General features: G+C 31.9%; 1 protein-coding gene across 1 annotated transcript; it reads right to left on the bottom strand.

Moving 5' to 3' along the window:
* Positions 1-10943: 10943 nt before the first annotated feature.
* On the bottom strand, positions 10944-16111 carry LOC145126178 (ATP-dependent Clp protease ATP-binding subunit ClpA homolog CD4B, chloroplastic). The gene is made up of 10 exons (XM_079061612.1): positions 15927-16111; positions 14732-15313; positions 14522-14637; positions 14313-14435; positions 14052-14237; positions 13751-13966; positions 13428-13645; positions 13267-13342; positions 13094-13183; positions 10944-12314 (listed from the first exon to the last, which is right to left on the bottom strand). Exons 2-10 carry the CDS (start codon positions 15294-15296, stop codon positions 11127-11129), a joined length of 2778 nt encoding a protein of 925 aa, XP_078917738.1. The 5' UTR covers positions 15297-15313; positions 15927-16111; the 3' UTR covers positions 10944-11126.
* Between the last annotated feature and the right edge of the window lie 6598 nt (positions 16112-22709).

Here is a 22709-nt window from a genome sequence, read left to right as displayed (position 1 = left end):
GTCCTCTGAATCCTCCTAAGGCCTCACTCGACTCGTCGAGTTAACCTTTTTCTCAACGGTTACCACTGATCACGAATCGTGGTGCAACACGACCCGACTCGTCGAGTCCGCTCATGGACTCGGCGAGTTTCATCCATGAGATTACTCAAATGACCTTCTGAGGTCAGATCTGCTTCTCTAACCTATAGATCCGACTTTCTAGTACCCAATAATTACGTAAAGGTCCAACCTTTGCGCTCATGCAACACTCCTAGGGCTTCTTTTGCTGAAATAGCTCCTAAAATGGCAACCAAGGTCCACAACTCCAAAGGGACTGCATAAAGCTGGAAGGTTGGGACTCTCTGGACCTCTTAAGGTCCAGATCTAATGCTTATTCCACAAAGGGACTTCATATACTCCAAAACCCTTTGAAGACAAGGGTCAAGAAACCCTAGATTCATGAAATCTACACCATACAGAAAGAGAGGGCCGATTTGTTACCTCAAAGTGAAGCTCCTTGCTCCAAGATATCAGAATGACAACCTCCTTTGGTCCTTCTTGATGGAACCCTTCTTTTCCTTTGCAAAATCACACCAAAATGCACTCACAATCTCAAGTAAGGCTCAAGACTCTCTCACAAGCTCAAGGGGCGTTTAGGGTTTCTTCTCAGAGAGGTGTGGCCACAAATGAGGCTATAAGTGCCTTTAAATAGGTCCCAAACCCGGGGATCTAGGGTTTCCACTTACAGCGCCTACTCGGCGAGCCTATTCTTGGACTCGTCGAGTAGTTCATTAAACTCGCGTGGCCACCCCGCTTCTACTCGACGAGTCATAGCACCAACTCGTCGAGTAGATCAATGATCCTCACAAATAAATAATTAAAAATAACATACCTGAAAATCCGGATGTTACAGAATCACTTGTTCTTCACATTGTCCAGCTCACAAGGAACGTGAATGAAAACCATTTGAAAGAAATATTTGGTAATACAACTAATGTGTTTGAACTCTTTTTAGATTCCTTTTGTCGTTACATTTCTATTTAGATTTGGAAACATCAAATATTCTCATTTTGTAGAAACAAAACCAGTTTTAAAGTATGCACTGGATTGGATTTTGTTTTCTACAAATGTGTACAGATCAAACAATCAATATCTTACATGGATTATAAAGTCAAACACATCAAACAAATCCTTTCATATACCAATGTTAAGATTTTAATCATTTTTGAAATTGCAAGTAATCTTGATGGTTTCATATATATGATGACATAAAGGTAATCATGGATTCCAGTTGGGCTTAATTAAATACAAAAGGGTCCTATTGGTGTATTCTTTTCCGTATCTCTTATTCAAGTTTTTATCTTAATGATTTTTTTTGAATATATATGATGACATAAAGGTAATCATGTGATTCATATGTAATTTACATATGAATCATATGTAATTGACAAGTAAATCATAAGTGATTCACACGTGAATTCACATGTAAATCACATGTAATTCATATGTAAATCACATATGAGTTACTAATCACATGTAATTCACAAGTAAATTCATATGTGATTCACATGTAATTTACATATGAATCACATGTAATTAACAAGTGAATCACATATGAATTACATGTGATTCACATATAAATCACATGTGATTCACATATAAATCACATGTAATTCACATATAAATCACATGTAATTACAAGTGAATCACATATGAAATATGAATTACATGTGATTCACATATAAATCACATGTGACTCACATATAAATGGAATTCACAAGTGAATCAAATACGAATTACATGTGATTCACATATAAATCACATGTGATTCACATATAAATCACATGTAATTATCATATGAATCACATGTAATTCATATGTAAGTCACGAGTGAATCACATATGAATTACGTCTATATGGACACATGCATTTGAATCTTAAAAGACACAATCACATTAGAATATCACATTATATAATTGCATATGAATCTTACATGATATATACATATGCATTTTTGTGAGTGTTCTTGCATTAATCATTTTTTTTCTATTAGATTTGAAAGAATTTGTGAAAAAGTTTGAAGATGTAAAAAGTGAAATTGAAGAAAATGGAAATCTTGATATGAAGAAATGATAACATTGTGAATCTTTGTAGTTTTTTTATATTCTATTTTGTATCGAATAAAATACTTGTACGATTATGTTTATAGATTGATTAATAAAAATAAGATTTTTTATGATTTGCTTACGAATATTATAGTATCGGAAATATGCATATATGCATTTGAAAAAATATGCATATATGCACCTAAAACGTTGATTTTTTTAAAAAAAAATTAATGTTATTTTTTTTAAATATTCTAGCTTTTTTTTTTAATTAGAGTTTTTTTTGAAAAAAATGAAGTTTTTTTTGAAAAAAATGAAGTTTTTTTGAAAAAAAAATTGCTGTTTTTTTTTTATTTTTAAAAATGCAGCTTTTAAAAAAAAGTGGAGTTTTTTTGAAAAAAATACAGTTTTTTTTATAAAAAAATGAAGTTCTTTTTAAATTGCAGTTTTTTTTAAAAAAATTGCATTTTTTTTTTAAAAAGTGCAATTTTTTTGTAAAAAATAGCATTTTTTAAAAAAAATTGCAGCTTTTTTTGAAAAAATTGCAGTTTATTTTTTTTTAAAAAGTGCAGTTTTTTTGAAAAAAAATTACATTTTTTAAAAAGAATTGCAGTTTTTTTTTTAAATGCAGTTTTTTTTTAAAATTACTTTTTTTTCAACTTTTTTAAAAATTAATGTTTTCTGAAAAAAATTTAAAAATCTACATTTTTTTTAAAAAATCAAAAACTATTTTTTTTTTAAATCCGAAATTTGATTTATTATGTTAATTTTGCTCAATAACAAAAAAAATAAACATTACATGAAATCGGTAAAATTACGATCATGCTCTTAACGAGTTAATTTTGATCTAACGCTCCACTTTTAGTTCTTAGGTTCTCGGGAAACTATGAGTTCTCAACCGATCTCAACCCTATATATATATATATATATATATATATATATATATATATATATATATATATATATATATATATATATATATATATATCAGTGTTGTAAATATCGGCCTAGGCGGCCGCCTAGGCGGTATGCGTTCTGCAACTGATTACGATTAGGGGTGTTTGGCGGAAATTGGTCAATATCGGTCAAACTCGGGCTAGGCGGTCCTCGGCGGTCCTTGGCGGGAAGATTTTAAAAAATTCAAATTTTCAAAATTTCAAATATTACACCAAAATTTACAAAACTTCAAAATTTTTAATTTTTAAATATTCAAATTTTCAAATATTATACCAAATATTTCAAATTTTCAAATTTTAAAAATTTTAAATTTTCAAATACTATTTTTTTCTTAGGATATATTAAGTTTTAAAATAGTTTTATTAGTAATTTATGGTCCCCGATTAATCCCCGCCAAACCGATTAATCGCTTGACCCCAATCGACCGCCGAGCTACCGCCGAGCGATTTTTACAACCTTGATATATATATATATATATATATATATATATATATATATATATATATATATATATATATATATATATATATAGAGGTTCATTTGAGACCAGGAGTTTTTTGTGAGACATGGGGACAACATATTAGCCTTTGATCAAAATTGATCCTATGGCTCATAAAAAACGTGATTAAGACTTATTAATGTACCTGATTTGTTAATTAAGGGCAGATTAGTCATTGTTAGGTTAAACAGATCATCAACATACCTGTTACAAAAATTAGCTTCATATTCACGTAATCAAGATCTTTATCTCCTTCGATCTTCAAATCTCACACCAGATCATCGTTATGTCGGATTGATATTCATTGATCGATCAATTATCCTTCATATCAAAATCACCACATTCAGGAAATCAAGATCTTCATCGCCTTGAATAGGTATGTATTTATACGAGATCAACGTGATTTTGAGATTGACATTCATTGATTTATCAATTATCCTCTCCTATCAAAATCTCAGCTATTAAATTCACGATTTTAATGATTTGCTAGTTCATGTTCTTTATTCTTTATCTGATGATTGTTTGAGTTGGATCCGTTCAATTGTAATTGCAAATATGAGTCAATATCTTCATGATTTTCTTAATCAGTTTTGTTCAATCGCAAATTGCAAACCACAGAAGGATAAGTAAGGATTGATTTTCTTCAATTCATCATCAATAAGGAACAATTTCTCCATTATAGAACAATTTCAACAACTCATCATTAGTAGCAATTGATGTACCATCTATTTGAGGACAGAAGAATTGGAGAAGTATTATTTGATACGCCAACTGTTTGATGAAATGCCTAAGAGAATAATCATAACTTAAGTTCTAATGCATTTAAACTCTAGACATGCTCCTAATTAATTGCTATCTAGTAGCAATTTATGGCACTAAAGTGTGAACTTTACATATATAGGTTGAAGATAATCACAATAGAACAAAATCGTTACATCAAGTCAAGTGATCATACACCTTCACTAACTTTGAAATGGAAATAGATACTTATCAAAAGTTTTTTGTCCTTTGGTTTGCCTCTAAATGATTAAATCATATTCTTGTTGATATAAATGCTATTCTTTTTCCATCATATTTAGACAATTACACAAAATGGTGCATATATGAAAGATTAGTGTAATCATTGTAGGGAAATCTCAGACCATGTTGATGCTTGAAGCTTGAAGATTGAAGCTTGAAACATGTTTCCTCATTGTTTTTATTATTTTGATTATCTGAGTGAAAGGTTTAGATTAGTTACTATCCTCCTTGTCAGTAGCATGTAAAGTAAATGATGAATTTGGACCAGTTTAGCATGAAGCAGAAGTGGTACTTGGTCCCATTTCATCATATTTTTTATTACATTACATAATACATGGTATATTATTCTAATTAGAATAATTGAAAAACATTACTCATACGTCCTTACATATTCAGAAAATTAAGTTTAGAATACAATTTTGTAAATATTTATACAATAATAAATATTAATGGAATACTTTTTTGTAGGTCAAACTAATGATGGTGCTGAAGAATCGCACTCAAGCAATGAACTCGTTTCAACTAATGATTATTTAGTTTGGATTCTGGATATTCTACATGTACAGATATATAATGCTATAGTCCACTTTGATTTTTGTTTGTTGAACTACTCAATTAGTTCCATATTTCGTTTAGAATATGATACATGATATAGTGCACATATTTAATGATATAGTCTATTATTATATGTTCTACATTGATGATACTGATATCTTATTGAAGTGTATAATTTTATTTTTTAATAATTTATAAGTGTAATATTCTAATACACATTTATAAATGATGATGTAATTGAATGTGTTTTCTTACTATGACTAATATTCTAGATCTGATTATTGTTATGTGTTATATTCTACATTGATATTTGTTGTTGATATAATCAAGTAATGTTATATTTTAAAAAGCTCATTACGTATAAACTTCTGAAAAGTAACAACATATAACATTATTCTAATAGAATGTTCTACGCATACTACAAAATATTTTCATGTAATAAATTAACTTATTTATTTAAAAACCTATAACATAATTCTATTAGAATATTCTACATATACATTTATAAAAACAAATAACATATAACATTATTCTATTTGAATATTCTACATATACATATTATTTTTATTTAATAAATGAAATTATTTAACAAGAAACTTATAAAAAAATTTCAATTAGATTATTAACATCATACATCATGCATTAGATTCAAATGAGATGACCTTAATATTGTGAGGCCGCGAGACCATGAGACCACTTTTCTCTAGTGAAATATTCTAATATTTTAGTGTTCATAAAAATATAATATATGTAATATTCTAATATTCTAAAACATATAACATTATTCCAAAAGAATTACTATACATGGACATACAATATTCAACATATACATAGTAAATAAATCTTATTAACAATACATATATCTATAAATTCCATTTTTTTTAAAAGGTCACTACATATAAATCTATAAAAACCAACAAAATTTAACACTATTCTAATAGAATGTTCTAAATGTCAATTTTTTTGAGACCGTAAGACCATGAGACCACTTTTCTCTAGTGAAATATTCTAATATTTCAGTGTTCATAAAAATATAATATATGTAATATTCTAATATTCTAAAACATAGAACATTATTCAAATAGAATTATACATGAACATACAACCTATAAAATTATTTTATTAGAATATTTCTCATATACACAGTAAGTAAGTTTTATTAACATCACATATATCTATAAATTCTAAAATATTATTGTAAAAATGTCATTACATATAAATCTATAAAAAAACAACATTTAACATTATTCTAATAGAATATTATAAATGTACAGAAAACCTATAACATTACTCTATTAGAATATTGTACATGAACTATAACAAAAAAATGAACATTTGATCATAAAAGCATGATATTTTAGATTGGTCAAAGCATAACTATTTTTTAACCATGACTATTGTTCTGTGAAACATTCACTGGCCATTGAAACAACCATACCTATTGTTCAAAACTAAAAAAAAAGATAACCAATATTCAAACGAACAAAACACTACCATGTCATTCATAATCAAAGACTTTCAAATATTCCAAAAAAATTATTCACGTCCTTCCAGTATGTTTCTTGCATCGATCCATTCTCTCATTTTTTTTAATGACCAATCTTATCAACCTTTCCCTATTCCTTTGCTTCGTCGGTTACTTTCTTATGGAATTGGAATCTGATTGGTCAAAGCATAACTATTTTGTATGCTTCTTATTCTGCAGAAAACCTTCTTTACCCAAGTCAATATTTCACATTTCCACTTACTGTTCCAGAATAAATTTTCATCTGTCGCATTAAGAACACATCAGAATAAATTTCATTAGCTTTCAATGTGTATCAAACACTAATCCTAGCTACAGTAAATAATTTCAAAAATGTTTAACCGAAACTACAATAAAGAAGTTCATTTCTAGCCCAAGCTATAGTGAATCTGGATTAAACACTAACCATAGCTACAATATAAATTTCAAAAAAATAATTCCTAAATTAGAATAAATTGTTTAACAACTTCCTAAAGCCTATTACAATAGATGATTTAGAATCTACATTATGTAGAATCTAAATCTGAATCAAATATTATCGAACTAAAACATAAAGAGATGAATTCAATTATGTCAGGATAGAATAACAAATTCTCAAAATGTATTTTAGTTTTGACTTATCAAAGTAAGCAGTAACATTTGGTTAATCAATAAAATAACATCTTAAATCAAATTTATGAAGTAACACCTAACTTTACAAATCAGAATACCTAGAATATTAAGTTACCAAAGACTATTTTACTAATATTTTTACTGGATCATCTTACTTATCAAACAAAGTAACATCTTATTCAAATTAAGAAGTACCATATTACTTATCAAACTAGAATACTTAGAATATCAAATCATCAAAAAATAGTTCACTAAATATTTACTAGATAATCCAATTACTCAAACAAAATAACATCTAAAATCAATTTAGGAAGCAAGTTATGTTTGCATCTACAACATTCTATCATTTTCATTCACAATTTTCTTGCATAAAATATGAAATCATTACAGAGTGCATTATGTCGAACACCTAGCGGGCGATCACTAAATTTACCAAACACCTAACTGACACTAGAAGTATGAAACTAATAAGATAAACCAAACAAACTAACAAATTATAATTCAAATTCCAAGAATATCTCTACAGACTTTGTGAATAACTTCATTTGTGCATAAATAACATAGCTTGGATTGTAGATTTATTAACATTGAAATTGTTAACAGCCAAAGATGAGTCAATGGAATCTTTTATTACCTGATGAGAAGAATCCTTCCTCAACTAAGAATCATGAGAAGAAGTAGCAGTTGAAGTTTTTTTTTATGAAAACTTAGATCTGAAGCCTTTGATTGAGAATCAACTACTTCTGACGAATCATCACACAAACCAGAGCTAGAATTAGAATCAATTTTAGCAGAACGAGCCACGATTGATGATCGATTAGAAAAAAAACCTTCAAATTGGTGTACCGAAGCTTGAAATCTTTTTGATTATTGCAATTTCTAGGGTTTTTGATACCTTCCAATCGAACAAGAAGCTAGGGTTTTATCGACTGATTTTTCAAGATTATTCCATCTAATTACACATTTTGATAAGTAGATAAATGAATTTTTTTTTTTTCCGGGAAGATGCTGGGAATAAGATTGAGAGAAATTTTGGATTGAGAAAATTTGGGCGAGAACGATGAAAAAACTTCTGAACGTGAATTGATTAGATATCATCCATTGGAGTACACAATTCCTATTTTACCCCTCCGTGTCATCGAATTAATCCTAAACTTTGATAAATTTTCAAAATTGTCACCGCCTCTTATCAGATTGTATGTTGTGATCTCAGCCTTAGATTATTTTTGATCAAGGGACATAAATAGGTCCCCATGTCTCACAAAATAACGTGGTCTCATATGAACTTAACCCTATATATATATATATATATATATATATATATATATATATATATATATATATATATATATATATATATATAAGCATATTTAACTTTTCTTCAAATTTAAGAGGTACATGTTTGATAACTTAATGTACAAATTTGTTATGCACAAACCACTTATCTTTTTATGAACAAAAACTAATTATGATAGAAAATAATCAACGAAAATATTTAAGAAAGTAAACATCAATTATTATTTTTTTCCTTTTTTAACGTGGGCATGATATTTGCCTAAAGATTGGGCATGAAAATTTTCTAACATATAAGCTAAAAAATTTATAGCCATTGAACCAGTCAAATAACATTTTTTGAATAAAAATACCGTTCACCGAAATAGTAATAATTGTCGCTGCCGCTTTGCGCATGTGTTTACCTAATATATATATATATATATATATATATATATATATATATATATATATATAAGGAATAGTGTTTTTTTACTACTTAAAGACTTTTGCCACCAAAGTTTTCAAAATTCTGACTTATGGTCCTTGTTTTTTACTAAATTGGGTAGACTTTGTCCCTGAAGCAAAGGTTTTACATTTTGGCATATTTAGCCTTTGAAAAAAAAGGTTTTACATTTTTGGCAAATTTAGTCCTTATAATTTACTTCATGTAACAAAGGTTTTACATTTTTACAGATTTAGTCCCTACAATTATTTAATTTATAGAAAAGGTACATTATCCTAGCTCTTAGGAGCAGTAATTTTTTGGATGCTTAGAATTTAGCCACAAATTCCTTAAATCATTGTTCACACACTAACTTTTCGTAATTCAGAATTTAGCGACGAAGATTTCAAGAGTTTGTCACTTTTGGCCCTATTATTTTACCAAATGTGACCCCTAAAGTTTTTGTCACATTAGTTTGTAGAGTTGGCACTTTTGGTCATCTACTCTCCTTGAAGCATTATATACACACAAAATAGAACTAACAAACGAGAAAAAAAACCAAAGAAACACTAAAACATGTAAACATAAAATTCACTATTAAATCACATAACCCTTAGGAACCGTAGAGTTTTCTTTTTTCAGAGTTTTGCCACAAAACTTTTACATTTTTGGCATATTTAGTCCCTGCAACAAATGTTTTATATTTTTGGCAAATTTAGTTCTTGCAACAAAGGTTTTATATTTTGGCAGATTTAGTCCCTATAATTTTTTTAATTTATAGAAAAGGTCCCTGTAATTTTTTTTCAAAAACAGTCAATGTGTAAGATTTTTTTTATTTTGGTAGGTTTGACTGTTGTACAAAACTAGTTATGTCATTTCATTTTGTTTTGTTCTGTTGGTGTGTTGATAAATTCTTTCTTCTAGTTTCAGTTTTTACGGGTAAAATTGTCATTTTATAGATTTCTGGATTTAAAATAGTAAAAATCAAAAAGCCCGAGTCCGTTTTTGTAATTTTCCCATTTCGTAATGTTTTTTTGGTAAATTCTTTCTTCAAGTTTCAATTATGTAGGAAGGTTATGTATTTTACATTTCCAACGTTGATGTAATATGTCTCTTAAAAATGTTATAAAAAATTATGTTTGCATAATTATCATTTTAGAAACGTCATAACATTTACAAATTTCAATCAAAACTTCACAGATTTCGCTAAACTTATCTGGACTCGCGCCAATAGTGTGTGTGTAGGGGGTTTATAGTTAGTATTATTCAATGAAATCAAAAATAGAAATCGGTTACCTTTCTATTGTTAAATTTGGAATGTGTGCATTATGACATTTTTTTAGATTATTTTCTATAGAAACCTATGTTTTTAAAAAATTTCAAATAACTAATTATTTGATTAATCAATTAGAACAATCAATCATAATTTTAGAGATGATCTTCATCTTCAAGTCTTCAAATTCTAGAAAAGGGTTTAGAAAGAGAGTGATTCGATGGGTTTTTCCTGTGAGACCCTCACCGCGTGGTGAATTTCTTAGATGGTAGTAGTAGGATTCTTGTACCCACTGTTGTACCATGTCACACCCAAGGTATCCTATGGTCAAGGTATATCCTTTAGTCTCAATGGCTCTTTTGAAGAGGGAATATGACCTCACCTATTATATTCCATCCGAATATTGAGACTTTTGAAGAGGGAATATGACCTCACCTATTATATTCCATCCGAACAATGACAAATCTTTTTTTTTTTAGAAATTTAAGTAACCTTTTTGTAGATATTCCGGTTATTAAGATACTGTTATTTAAATAATATAATAGTTTATACTGAATTTACAAAATATGATAAACATAAAAACTATTGATATCTAATATTAAAGATATGATGAGGTGCATATATATGACATATATTGTACAAGGTCTACACCATATATATACATCGTACAAAGCATTTGTAGGACCAAAACAAAATCAAGATACAAATCCTTTAACACGTCTTTTTATTACTAAAACAACATAAAAATTCTGAATATAATCTAAAACTGTATCACATCTGATCCAACCAACGGATATGCAAATTCATCGTGTGAGATATTTAATCACACCATATAACAATACACAAACAAACAACATATCTCCGGGGAGTCTAGAGTCTACACTCTACACTCCAATCGCCTCCGGCAAAGCCTCCGGTGGTGGAGCCGCCCCGGTGCCGCCATTAAGAACCGTCACATTACCATCGGAATCAACATCCACAATCACCGAATCACCTTCCTTGATTTCCCGTGCCAACATCTTCTCGGCCATGCTGTCTTCCAGTAGCCTCATGATAGCTCTCCTTAAGGGTCTCGCACCATAACTCGGATTATATCCTTCCTCAACCACCCTGTCTCTAAACCTTTCGGTCACCTGAAGCTCAATTTCCTTAACTTTTAGCCTCTCGAAAACTTCCTTCAACATTATATCCGCAATTTCCTTGACTTCGAGCTTCGTTAGTTGCCTGAAAACAATCATTTCATCTAACCTGTTCAAAAACTCGGGTCGGAAATACTGTTTTAGCTCCTCGGTGACCAAACTTTTGATTCTGTTGTAACTGCTATCCTTTTCATCATAGTCAAGGTCGAACCCGATTCTTCTACCTCCCTTTTCAATCACACTACTCCCGACATTTGAAGTCATGATCAAAAGCGTGTTTTTAAAGTCAACTGTTCGGCCTTTGCTATCGGTCAAACGTCCATCTTCGAGGATCTGAAGCATCATGTTGAAGACATCGGGATGCGCTTTTTCAATTTCATCGAAGAGGACAACGGTGTAGGGGCGGCGGCGAACTGCTTCGGTTAACTGACCGCCTTCGGTGTAGCCAACGTAACCGGGCGGTGAACCGATGAGTTTTGAGACGGTGTGGCGCTCCATGAACTCACTCATGTCGAGACGAATCATGGCTTCTTCTGAGCCGAAGTAGTATGCGGCTAAGGCTTTAGCGAGTTCGGATTTACCGACACCGGTGGGCCCGGAGAAGATGAAACTGGCGATGGGGCGGTTGGGGTTTTTTAGACCGACACGGGCTCGGCGGATGGCTCGGCTTATGGCTACGACTGCTTCATCTTGACCGATGATTCTTTTGTGAAGGGTTTCTTCCATTTTGAGGAGGCGTTCGGATTCGTCGGTTGAGACTTTGTCCACTGGGATGCCGGTCCAGGAAGATACGATGTGCTGAATGTCGACCTCTGTTACAATTGGGCCTTCCTCCCCTGCTTCGGTTTCTGCTTTGCTCATCTCTTTGTTTTTATCCACGAGTGCTGATATTTGTGTCTTGAGATCCATTTCTCTATCACGCAACTCCCCAGCCTGTATGTAGAGTACAAGATTAGGTTTTCTTAGATTATATAGCAACGTACTTTCCAAGAAAATTATTATAGCATTGTATTTTTAAATTATTTTTATTGAGGCGTGGTCTATCGAATTATAGCAATAGACAACCTGCTACCTTTTAAACCTTTTTAAAAGGTTGCCCAATTGCTAAAATAGGTATAATTTTCCAAGGACAATGATCAAAGAAGAAATAAGAAATAATTGTAACGTAAAAAGATGTAATAAGAAAAAATAGAACAATGCTATGATATAAGATTGAAAAAATACATTACTATTCCTTGCATTTTATCTCATTATATTTTTGAACATGCATTTGTTAACTAAATATTTTGTTATACCTTGCATCAAATTAAATGTTAAATTTGTTGTGTGATAAAAGGGTAACCGAGTATAATTATTTTTTAGTTTATAGTTAGAAGAGTATGATGAAACAAAATTATTTCAAATTAATATTATGACTTTTGCAGTTTATTGAGAAGCAAGCAACTATTCAATCTAATTTACTTAATTACATCATTGAAAATGTTTTAAATGTATGCACGTTTCATAGAATTACTGAAATACGGATATTTATGTGCCATAAAAACTTTGATTTTAGAACCTTATAAAATAAACATGTTACTTTGAAAATTCTACACATTGCTTCAATTGGGTAAATTTATAATAGTACCATGTACAATGTTGTAATAAGAAGAAACAAAAGAACATTGTTATTTCTTAAATTTTAGCCCTTTTTAGAAAGACAACAACAGTACCTTCTCAAAATCTTGGCCACGAACTGCTTCATTCTTTTCTTTGGTTATCTGTCTAAGCTCTTTCTCAAGCTCTCGGGCTTCCTCTGGGAGCTGCACCACAAGATAATCAATTAGAATCACCCACAAAAGACTACAGCAAGCATAAAAATAATTATTTAAAAAAAAAGACTTACTTGTGCGTGACGTAGACGAACACGAGACCCGGCTTCATCGACCAAATCAATTGCTTTATCGGGAAGAAAACGATCACTGTAGGAAAAATGATTTAAATAAAAACACTTAGTAATGATGTTAAAAAGGATATGAAAATAAGTATTGATTTAAATCTGTGTACCTTATGTACTGATATGATAACTGTGCAGCAGCAACTAATGCTTCATCGGTGTAGCGAAGCTTATGGTGGATCTCATATCGCTCACGAAGACCCTTTAAGATCTGAATTGTTTCATCAACTGTTGGCTCCGGTACCTTTACTGGCTGGAATCGTCTCTCCAGTGCAGGGTCCTTCTCAATATGCTTCCGGTATTCATCAAGTGTTGTTGCACCAATACACTGTACCAAATTTTATTCATCATATATATACCTCTCAAGTCTCAAAGACATTTTTTTTTATTTTAATTGTGTCCAGTTTTTATGTAATAAATAATAGCAACCTACCTGCAATTCACCTCTAGCAAGAGCAGGCTTCAAAATGTTAGCAGCATCAATAGCCCCCTCTGCTGCTCCAGCTCCAATTAGTGTATGAACTTCATCGATAAATAGAATAATTTCATCACTTTGTTTAATTTCCTCCATTAACTTCTTTAATCTCTCCTCAAACTCTCCACGATACTTTGTTCCAGCCACAAGAAGACCCATGTCTAGAGTTATCACCTGAAAAAAAGTAGCATAAATCTTATCTAGAATTCTAAAAGTAAAAAATAAAACAAAATAACAATGAATTTTCATTCCCACCCACCTTCTTCCCCTCTATTGTTTCTGGAACATCACCATTTGCAATTCTTTGAGCAAGGCCTTCTGCAATAGCTGTTTTCCCAACACCGGGTTCTCCAATAAGACAGGGATTGTTTTTAGTACGCCTGCCCAAAATTTGTGTAACTCTTTCGATTTGTGGTTGTCTTCCCACAACAGGATCCAACTTACCCTAAATAATTAAAGAAAAGAAATTGTAAATAAAACTGAACCATTCATGTTTTCATATAACTTGCATAAAATGTACCTCCTCTGCTAGTTTTGTCAAGTTGGTGCCATATTCCTCAAGGGTCGGCATCTTGTTGTTGGAGCTCCCACCACCGACTCCAGCACCCACAGCTTCTGCACTCTCACCAACCATTCTGATAACCTATTCAAACAATTACAGATTAAATTCTGGAATAAAAACAAAAAGCAAATCAAGTGTAGAAGATAATGTTAAAACTTAAAACTTGCCTGTGTGCGAATGTTATTCGGGTCTGCACCTAAATTCTCAAGAACACGAGCTGCTACTCCTTCACCCTCACGAAGCAAACCAAGAAGCAAGTGCTCGGATCCAATATAATTATGCCCTGAAACATTTTATTAAACTATGATTCAATACATCCCTTTTCACATAGAACATTGTGTGTGTGTGTGGAGAGAGTGGGGGGAAAGGGGGGTTACCAAGTTGACGCGCCTCCTCCAATGAAAGCTCCAAAACACGCTTTGCACGAGGTGTAAATGGGATTTCTACAGCAACAAATCCACTTCCTCTACCAATAATCTTCTCTACCTCCACACGAGCATCTTTCAAATTAATCCCCATTGATTTCAACACCTTTGCTGCAATGCCAGTGCCCTCACCAATAAGACCTAATAAGATCTGCTCAGTTCCCACAAAGTTGTGTCCAAGTCGTCTAGCCTCCTCTTGTGCAAGCATAATAACTTTGATAGCTTTCTCAGTGAAGCGCTCAAACATGGCTTTTGGCACAATTCGAGAAGGCTTTGCTTTCCGAACAGAGGTGGCAGCTGCAACCTTTGAATGGAAATCATGACCCCTTTTTACCAAGTTGTCTAAAGCATTGGTTCCTCTCAACCCAGAGAAAGACCTTACACTCATGTGAGGAGTTTGTACACTATACATCATCTTGATTTCTCCTTTTGTATTCCCAGATCTCTTCGAACGGACCTTACGATCTCCAGCAACCGTTGAAGGAAAGCTGGTAGATTGAACCAGAGCCCCCGCCATGATTATAATCAAATCACCTGCGTATGATAGATTTTCAATATTGATTACACTTCAATTGGTAAAATATACATCTGTTACTTTCTAACCATATATGCTGACTCCACACGTAACATGAGATAGCTACAAATTTTCTATTTCCAACTGATTAAGCGCCAAATTCAGATAAAACATAAGCACGTAAGAAAACAAGTAATCAAAATGTTCAAATTTCAAAAGGTTCCCAAACAACTAATTAATTTAAAGTTTAACTCGTTTCACAAATGTTCAGAATCACCGTGTAAAAAGCTCCCAAAATATATTCAATTTTGAAGCGGAAAACCTTTCTAAGGCTTGCCTCACCACACAAAATACTCATCGGATACGATTCAGACAAAGAAAAGGTAAGAAATTTCATCTTAAAGGTTAAATCCGCCATCCGTCCAAAAATTTTCTTATCTTATCCATATAATTATTACACTAAAACTCCGGATTGGGGACAGGAATTCCATAGGCATTAGCAAATTCACACAGATATCCTCACAGAAACAACAGGAAGACGTAATTACGCTACACGAAAAACGAAACCCTAACAAATCACTGAGCATATACAGCACACATGCATACATAAACAAAATTAGGTCAAAAGCAAACCTGAATCACAGGAGTCGAGTTAAGATGAACAGAAGAACAAATTCGTTTTGGAACCTACAAGATTCTTTAAAGGGACCTCAGCGAAAGGTCCGGCTGAATGAAGAGATGTGGATGATAGCAGGCGGTGAATTTATATAGGAAGAAAGACAATATCTTCTTCACGATGTTGTTTGGACACGCTACTCCATTGGGTTCGATAGAGCGTCATCTAGTGCAAAACGAAAATAAAGGTCATATAGTTTGCTATCGTCACGGAGGTGTCTTGAATTTGCTACGTGACGGGCCGTTGGATTACGGATCATATCTTTTTCGTGTACCGATTTTGCCCTTTGGTAGGTAGCTTTTTATTGGCTGGTGTTGTGACTTTTTGAAACTAAATATCGACGAATTTTCACTTCGAGGTGCGTCTATAATATAAGACGTATATGTGTAGTAGACAATATTTTAGTCTATATGACATCTTTTTTAAAGTAATGGAGTAAATTTTAAGAATAGCTTGTACATTGTAATATTTTTTATTAAAAATATTTTATATGTGGTAAATGGATAATTATGGATATGGGAACTTCTGTAACACGTTATCAGACAGGGACGAACCCAAGATTTCGGAGTAGGTGTTGCCGGTGGTACATTTTTCATTTTACATAGTGGCACAAATGTAGAAAAAACGAAAAATTCGAAAATTTATACACTGTATCCGAAAAAATAAGGGGTTGCCGGTGCCACTATGGGCACCATAGTGGAACCGTCTCTGTTATCAGGAAGAAGCAAAATTTATCGGGAGGCAATTTTACTAGACAATATTGTTAATCAAAACTCAAATGATCTAGAGTAAAACTTAATTTCCACTTAACGAGTTAAACATGCTCTGTTTTTTATTAACTATATTGCAAAATTTCATTTCAGTTTGTGTAACATTTGTAATACCAAGTATGTAATTTATTCTGATTTTATTCCGTTCAATTCGCTAAAATCTAAAAATATGATATCTGGATTTAATCGCGGGGGGGAGGAGGCTCTTCTTATTGGGTGCATCGTGCCTGGACCATGGGCTGAATGATTCTTTTATGGTTTTGAGAGTATTTAAAGGCCATTAACCTTTAGGATTAGATCATTATCAGCGTCCATCACCCTTGAGCGATTTTAAGAAACCCTAACTTCCTCCCTCTTGTTTTTTTAGCTTGGTTTCCATTTGTGAGCTCATTTGTTCTTGGTTTGAAGTGAAGCTTGAAGATCAAATGATTTATTGTGTGCCTATAAGGAAGGTTTAAGTGTAGATCCCTATGTAATAAAATGCATTTTTGGTTAGAGTTGAGATGACTCCAGCATCTTTTGAGCACTTAGGATTGTTTTGTAGACCTTTTTGGACATGGAAAGTTGGTGCTTTGTGCATGCCCTCTAAGCCATGCAAGTTGTGTTTCCTTTTTAGGTCATTTTAGTGCATAAAATTTAGCTCTTGCTTGATTGGAGTGTCTTAATGGATAAAGTAGGAAATTTTATCCATTAAGTCACTATTAAGGACCAAATCTGAAAAAGTTTGGGCCAAATCTGGAAGTTTGGGGTTTTAACTTAATGGATTAAGTCATTTCACCTTGTGAAGAAGATCTAAACGCGACGCATCCCTCCATGGCGCGACACACTTTTAGTAGGGCTGGCAATTCTTGACGCGATCCGCGACACGACACGAAATAAATGGGTTTGGGTTGAGTTTTTCAACCCGCCAACCCGTTTTTTTAAACGGGTCATATATGGGTTTCTAAAAAATAAACGGGTTAACCCGCCAACCCGTTTATATTTTTAATAAAAAAATTATTTTATTTTTAAATATATTTATGTATCAAGTATTAATATTTAATAAGTATTATATAATATATACCATAGATTCATAGACCATTTGACTGTTTTGACATTTTGATTCGTGGTGGATGACCTAAGGTCGTAAGTCGTAACCTGTAAGGCTAAGTTTGTAACCATTTTGCCCATTTGCCCTAAATAATAATCTCAAAATCAAATCGCATATGAGTGTATCTCCCTCTTCCAGACTTGCAGTCTCCCAGTCTCCCACAGTCCCACTCTCCCATCTATTACTTTGTGATCAAAATCAGGTATCGAAATGGTGTTGGAGAATTGACTTTGTTTTTTGGGAGAAAAAAATGGGAATTGTGGCTATTACTTTAGCACTTGAATTATCTATTTTTGTATTAATGTTTAGTTTGAACATGTTTCTATGAATGTTTTTAATTTTCATTTGGATGTTTAAGACTTAAGTGTCTAAAATTCGGATATGTTTGCATCAACCATCAAGAATTTATTCATGTTTAATTGTCAATTTTATTTATGGAATCTGACCCACGAACCCAAATCTGACTCACGAACCCGCCAACCTGTGAACCCATATAAATAAATGGGTTGGCGGGTCATATATGGGTTTATGTTCCAAACCCGCCAACCCGTGACCTATATATTTAAATGGGTCATGTTTGGGTTGACATATTGTCACACCCCCAAACCAGAACGGCGGAAACGTTCGGGGGCGAAGGACGTCATGTACAGTATCACAACAATTGTATAATAGTAATCAAAGCAAACACAACCATTACATTGATAAAGTATTGTTTTTACATCTGTTCATAACATAATTTGTATGACATCAAAAGTATGTAGCAAAAACTAAAAAACGTGACTGCATAGCTCCGTCTTCTCAAAAACCTGTAAGTGTACCTGTCTACCGGTTTCCTAAGTACATGTGATTTTGAAAGTGTATCAACATTTAAGTTTGTGGGTTCATAAGCATGTTTGTATTTGAAATCAGTATGTTGTTCATTGAAAATGTAAGTATGTTCTACCAGAAAATCCTATATTTTTTGTTGTAAGTGAATAGTAGTTTTAATACTATAAAACAAAATATGTAAGTATTATTGTACTCAGTGATAGTATATCATAATTTCATCAATAAATAAAACTAGTGATAATGAATGTTTCTCTGAAATGTAAGTTGCTCTGTGCTGGAAAATAGTATATTGTATGTATTTTTGTATGAAAACTATGTATATGTAAGCACTTGGATTCCACCAACTGTAATGTAAAATAATGTATCGTAGTTTTAATATTTAATAAAAACTACTTGAAGTTGTTTAATCATTCATACACTAATCGTACTGTTCAATACCAAATTGAGAGTTATTATAACCATACTTTATGACCTAAGATGGCCTAACATGACGTTCTTCAGGCGTCGGAATAGTTATGACATTTGTCACCCCAGACCTGTCGGACTAACTGTGGCTAGCAGTTAAGGTGCGGGATTGTCAGCTCGTATAAATCTATACACAAATTCACGCTTTCCCTCCAAGAGACTCTGGTTATAATTTCAGGGTTTGGTTGGTACTTAGGTAAGTACTTGAAGTGTGTATCACAAAGCTATACTGACGGTTACGTGTAGAATAACTGAAAATCACTTTGTAATGAATAACTATATATATGTTCCATATACTATACCTAACATAGTTTATACGTTTGTTACTGTAGTAAAAAATGAACTTAGTAAAATAGTACTTATGTTCCATAAACTATATCAATTATAGTTTATATGTTTGTTTGTATTGTATCTCTATATTTAGTAACAATGATATAAGTGTTCCATAAACTATACATATTATAGTTTATAAGTATGTTCTTGTATCGTTTCTTGAATTAGTAGAACAGTAAGGATGTTTCATAAACTATACCTATTATAGTTTAGAAGTGTGTTCTGTTTGTAATGAGAATATCTCTGAAAATTCTCCTTTGCTCAGCATGTTACAAAGGTTTAAAGGTCTGTACTCATATATATATATATATATATATATATATATATATATATATATATATATATATATATATAGGCCATGTATAATTGAAATTAAAAAGACAGTCGGACAAGTGAATTTTCCCTAAGCCCACAACCAAACAAGGAACAGAAGTTAAGGCAAAAACACCAGTCCTAAGCCTGTTGAATCTCATTTATATATATATATATATATATATATATATATATATATATATATATATATATTAGAATAGCTTGAAACAAATTGAAATAGTTTGAAACGTATGAAATCGTTAGAAATCATTCGGATGTTAACACAAAATTTAATTGTATTGTACTTGTATTCCCCCCCCCCCCTTAAAAACATGGAAAAATAGTGAAAACGTACAGGTATGAACTCACATCGAATGCGTGTTCTCGCTAGGATACGAAGTGATAGCGATGATCCCCGGGTTAGAACCCGTGTGCGTAGTCGTGTCCTAATAATAATTATACACGGTATCGTATTTAAATTAATAAGATATTAATTTAAATAATAAATAATAATTTAAAGTGTTAGACAACACTAAATTATGTAAGAAATACTTACAAAATGCATTAGGAATTATTTGAAGGTATTCTTGGTGTTTTCGGTGCACTTTGGTGTTTTCGGTGAGAGATATGAATATTTGATGATGTTCTTGGTGTTTTTGAGGAAAACTTGAAGATTTGAATATTGTTCTTGGTGTTCTTGGTGTTCTAGGTGAAATTATGATGATCTGGGTAGAAAACTCTTGAGGATATGAAGATTCTGTATGACTTTTGAGAACAAAATGAGGGTGTTTACGGTTTGGAAAGTGAGAAATGAATTGAGTTCACGGTTGAAACTATATATATAGAATGGGTTTTCGGCCTTAATGGGCCTTAAACTTTATGTTTTCGGTCCTACAGTTCCATAAAGGAAGTGTTTTCGGTCTTAAAGTCAAAGAGCAAAGTGTTTTCGGCCAAAGAGTCAAATGGTAAAGGGTTTTCGATCTAGGCTTTCCCAAAAGCATGTGATTTCGGTCATGCTTTATTCTAAGGGGTGATTTCGGTTTTGAGTTTGGAATAAGATTCCCTAAACCAAAATCTCTCTCTCTCTCTCTCTCTCTCTCTATATATATATATATATATATATATATATATATATATATATATATATATATATATATATATATATATATATATATATATATATATATATATATATATATATATATATATATATATATATAAAGATATATTAAGATTTAAGTTAAGTATTAGGCTTGCATTTGCTCACATTAACATGGTTTTGCATATATACTTACATATAAGTTAGATACGCATACACTCTAGGCATTCAAAGTTCTTATTGCATCAAGTTATGTTGTGAATTTACTTGCACATGGTCGTAGTTTAGACTTTATTTGAACAAGTTTAACTTACATTGACTTGAAATAACGGGTTGTTACACATATTTTGACCCGCCAACCCGCGACACGCCAACCCGAACACAACACGATTGCCAGACCTAGCTTTTAGGGATTTCTGAGGCACGTCTATTTTAGCCTAAGGTCCCGACTATTTTGTCTTTTAGTGGGCGTCGGGCGTCCTTTATAGGGTGTAGGGCGCCAGTTTGACCAAATGTTGTTTTTTTACTTTTTGACTAAGTCTTACCCAAGTCAAACTTTAGGGTTTTAGGAAGTAGACTAAGGTTTAATCTTTTATTTACTATTTAGGTGGTTTTTGAGACCAATCTTCACATTTCCAGCGAACTGTGGTGTTATCTGTTAAATTATTTGAGGTAAGGTAAGTCTTCTCACTATATTGTATGACACTAGGTGTCATTGAATTGCTTGTTGTTTATGTGAATCTTGCATGTTATGTTCATTGGGCGAGGCTCGTTGGGTGATACCCATTGGACAAGGCCTGTTTATATATTTATTGGGTGAGGCCTGCATGTTAGAAACATATATGTTGGGGCAAGGCCCGTTATATGTATGTGGTATCTAGGGGAACTCGTTAAGCTTTGTGCTTACGGTTTTAAGTTTAATTTATTTTATGTACTTCTAGTAATAAAGGGAAGAGTCCGACCTGATTGCATCACTTCCACTAGAGATTCCTCACTATCTATTTTTATGATTTTACTCTTATATTTGTTTTGAACTTCAAACTTATACTCTGATTATCTTTTGATGGTTTGGTAAATGAATAGTTTTATTATATCTAAAAATGAAACATGTGCTCTATATTTAAGATGTTACAGGTTGAAAATCTGTTAAAATGATGACAATGTGGTCCATTATACCATCCATTTAATGCTTTAATGCAAGGCTCCCATACGGTAACATCTCTGGTTTTGATCAACTATATTGCAAAGCTTAATTTCGACTTCTGATCAACATGATCTGTCATACCATTCATTTAACGCTTTAGTGCAACTTTTTGAAAACAAAAACTTATTTAAAAGATGCATATTGAAATTATTTTTATAAGATTTTGACTCTATCAAATATAACTAATTTATAGAAAAAGTTAGGAAGCCGTTTCATGTTGTTAAATAGTCACTATAATTTGCAACATTATCTAATGGTTCCTATCTTTTGAGAAAATTATATAAATAGTCATTATGCATTTTATCTAATGGCCCTTATGTTTGGGAAATTACTTCCTATAATATCTAATGGTCTTTATGGTTGAGTGAATTATAGAAATGGTCCTTGGAAAATAATCTAATGATCAATATATTTGAGAAAATTATAAAATAGTCTCTATGTAAAAATTATGTTTTATTCTATATGTTTGAGAATATTACAAAAGTGATCCCTATAAAAATTATATAATGGTCCCTAAGTTTGAGAAATTTATTGTAACATTCATAAAATTCATAAAAAATTAAATCTTTTTCAAACATCCAAAAGCCATTAGTTATTACAAAATGTTTTCAAAATAGTTTCATATCAGAGAATCCCAGA

The sequence above is a fragment of the Lactuca virosa genome, chromosome 1, assembly GCF_052849685.1.
Source record: "Lactuca virosa cultivar CGN04683 chromosome 1, Lactuca_virosa_CGN04683_v6, whole genome shotgun sequence".
Classification (NCBI taxonomy): Eukaryota; Viridiplantae; Streptophyta; class Magnoliopsida; order Asterales; family Asteraceae; genus Lactuca; species Lactuca virosa.
The sequence above is the reverse complement of the archived record's forward strand: the minus strand, read 5'-3'. Positions and strand labels throughout refer to the sequence as shown.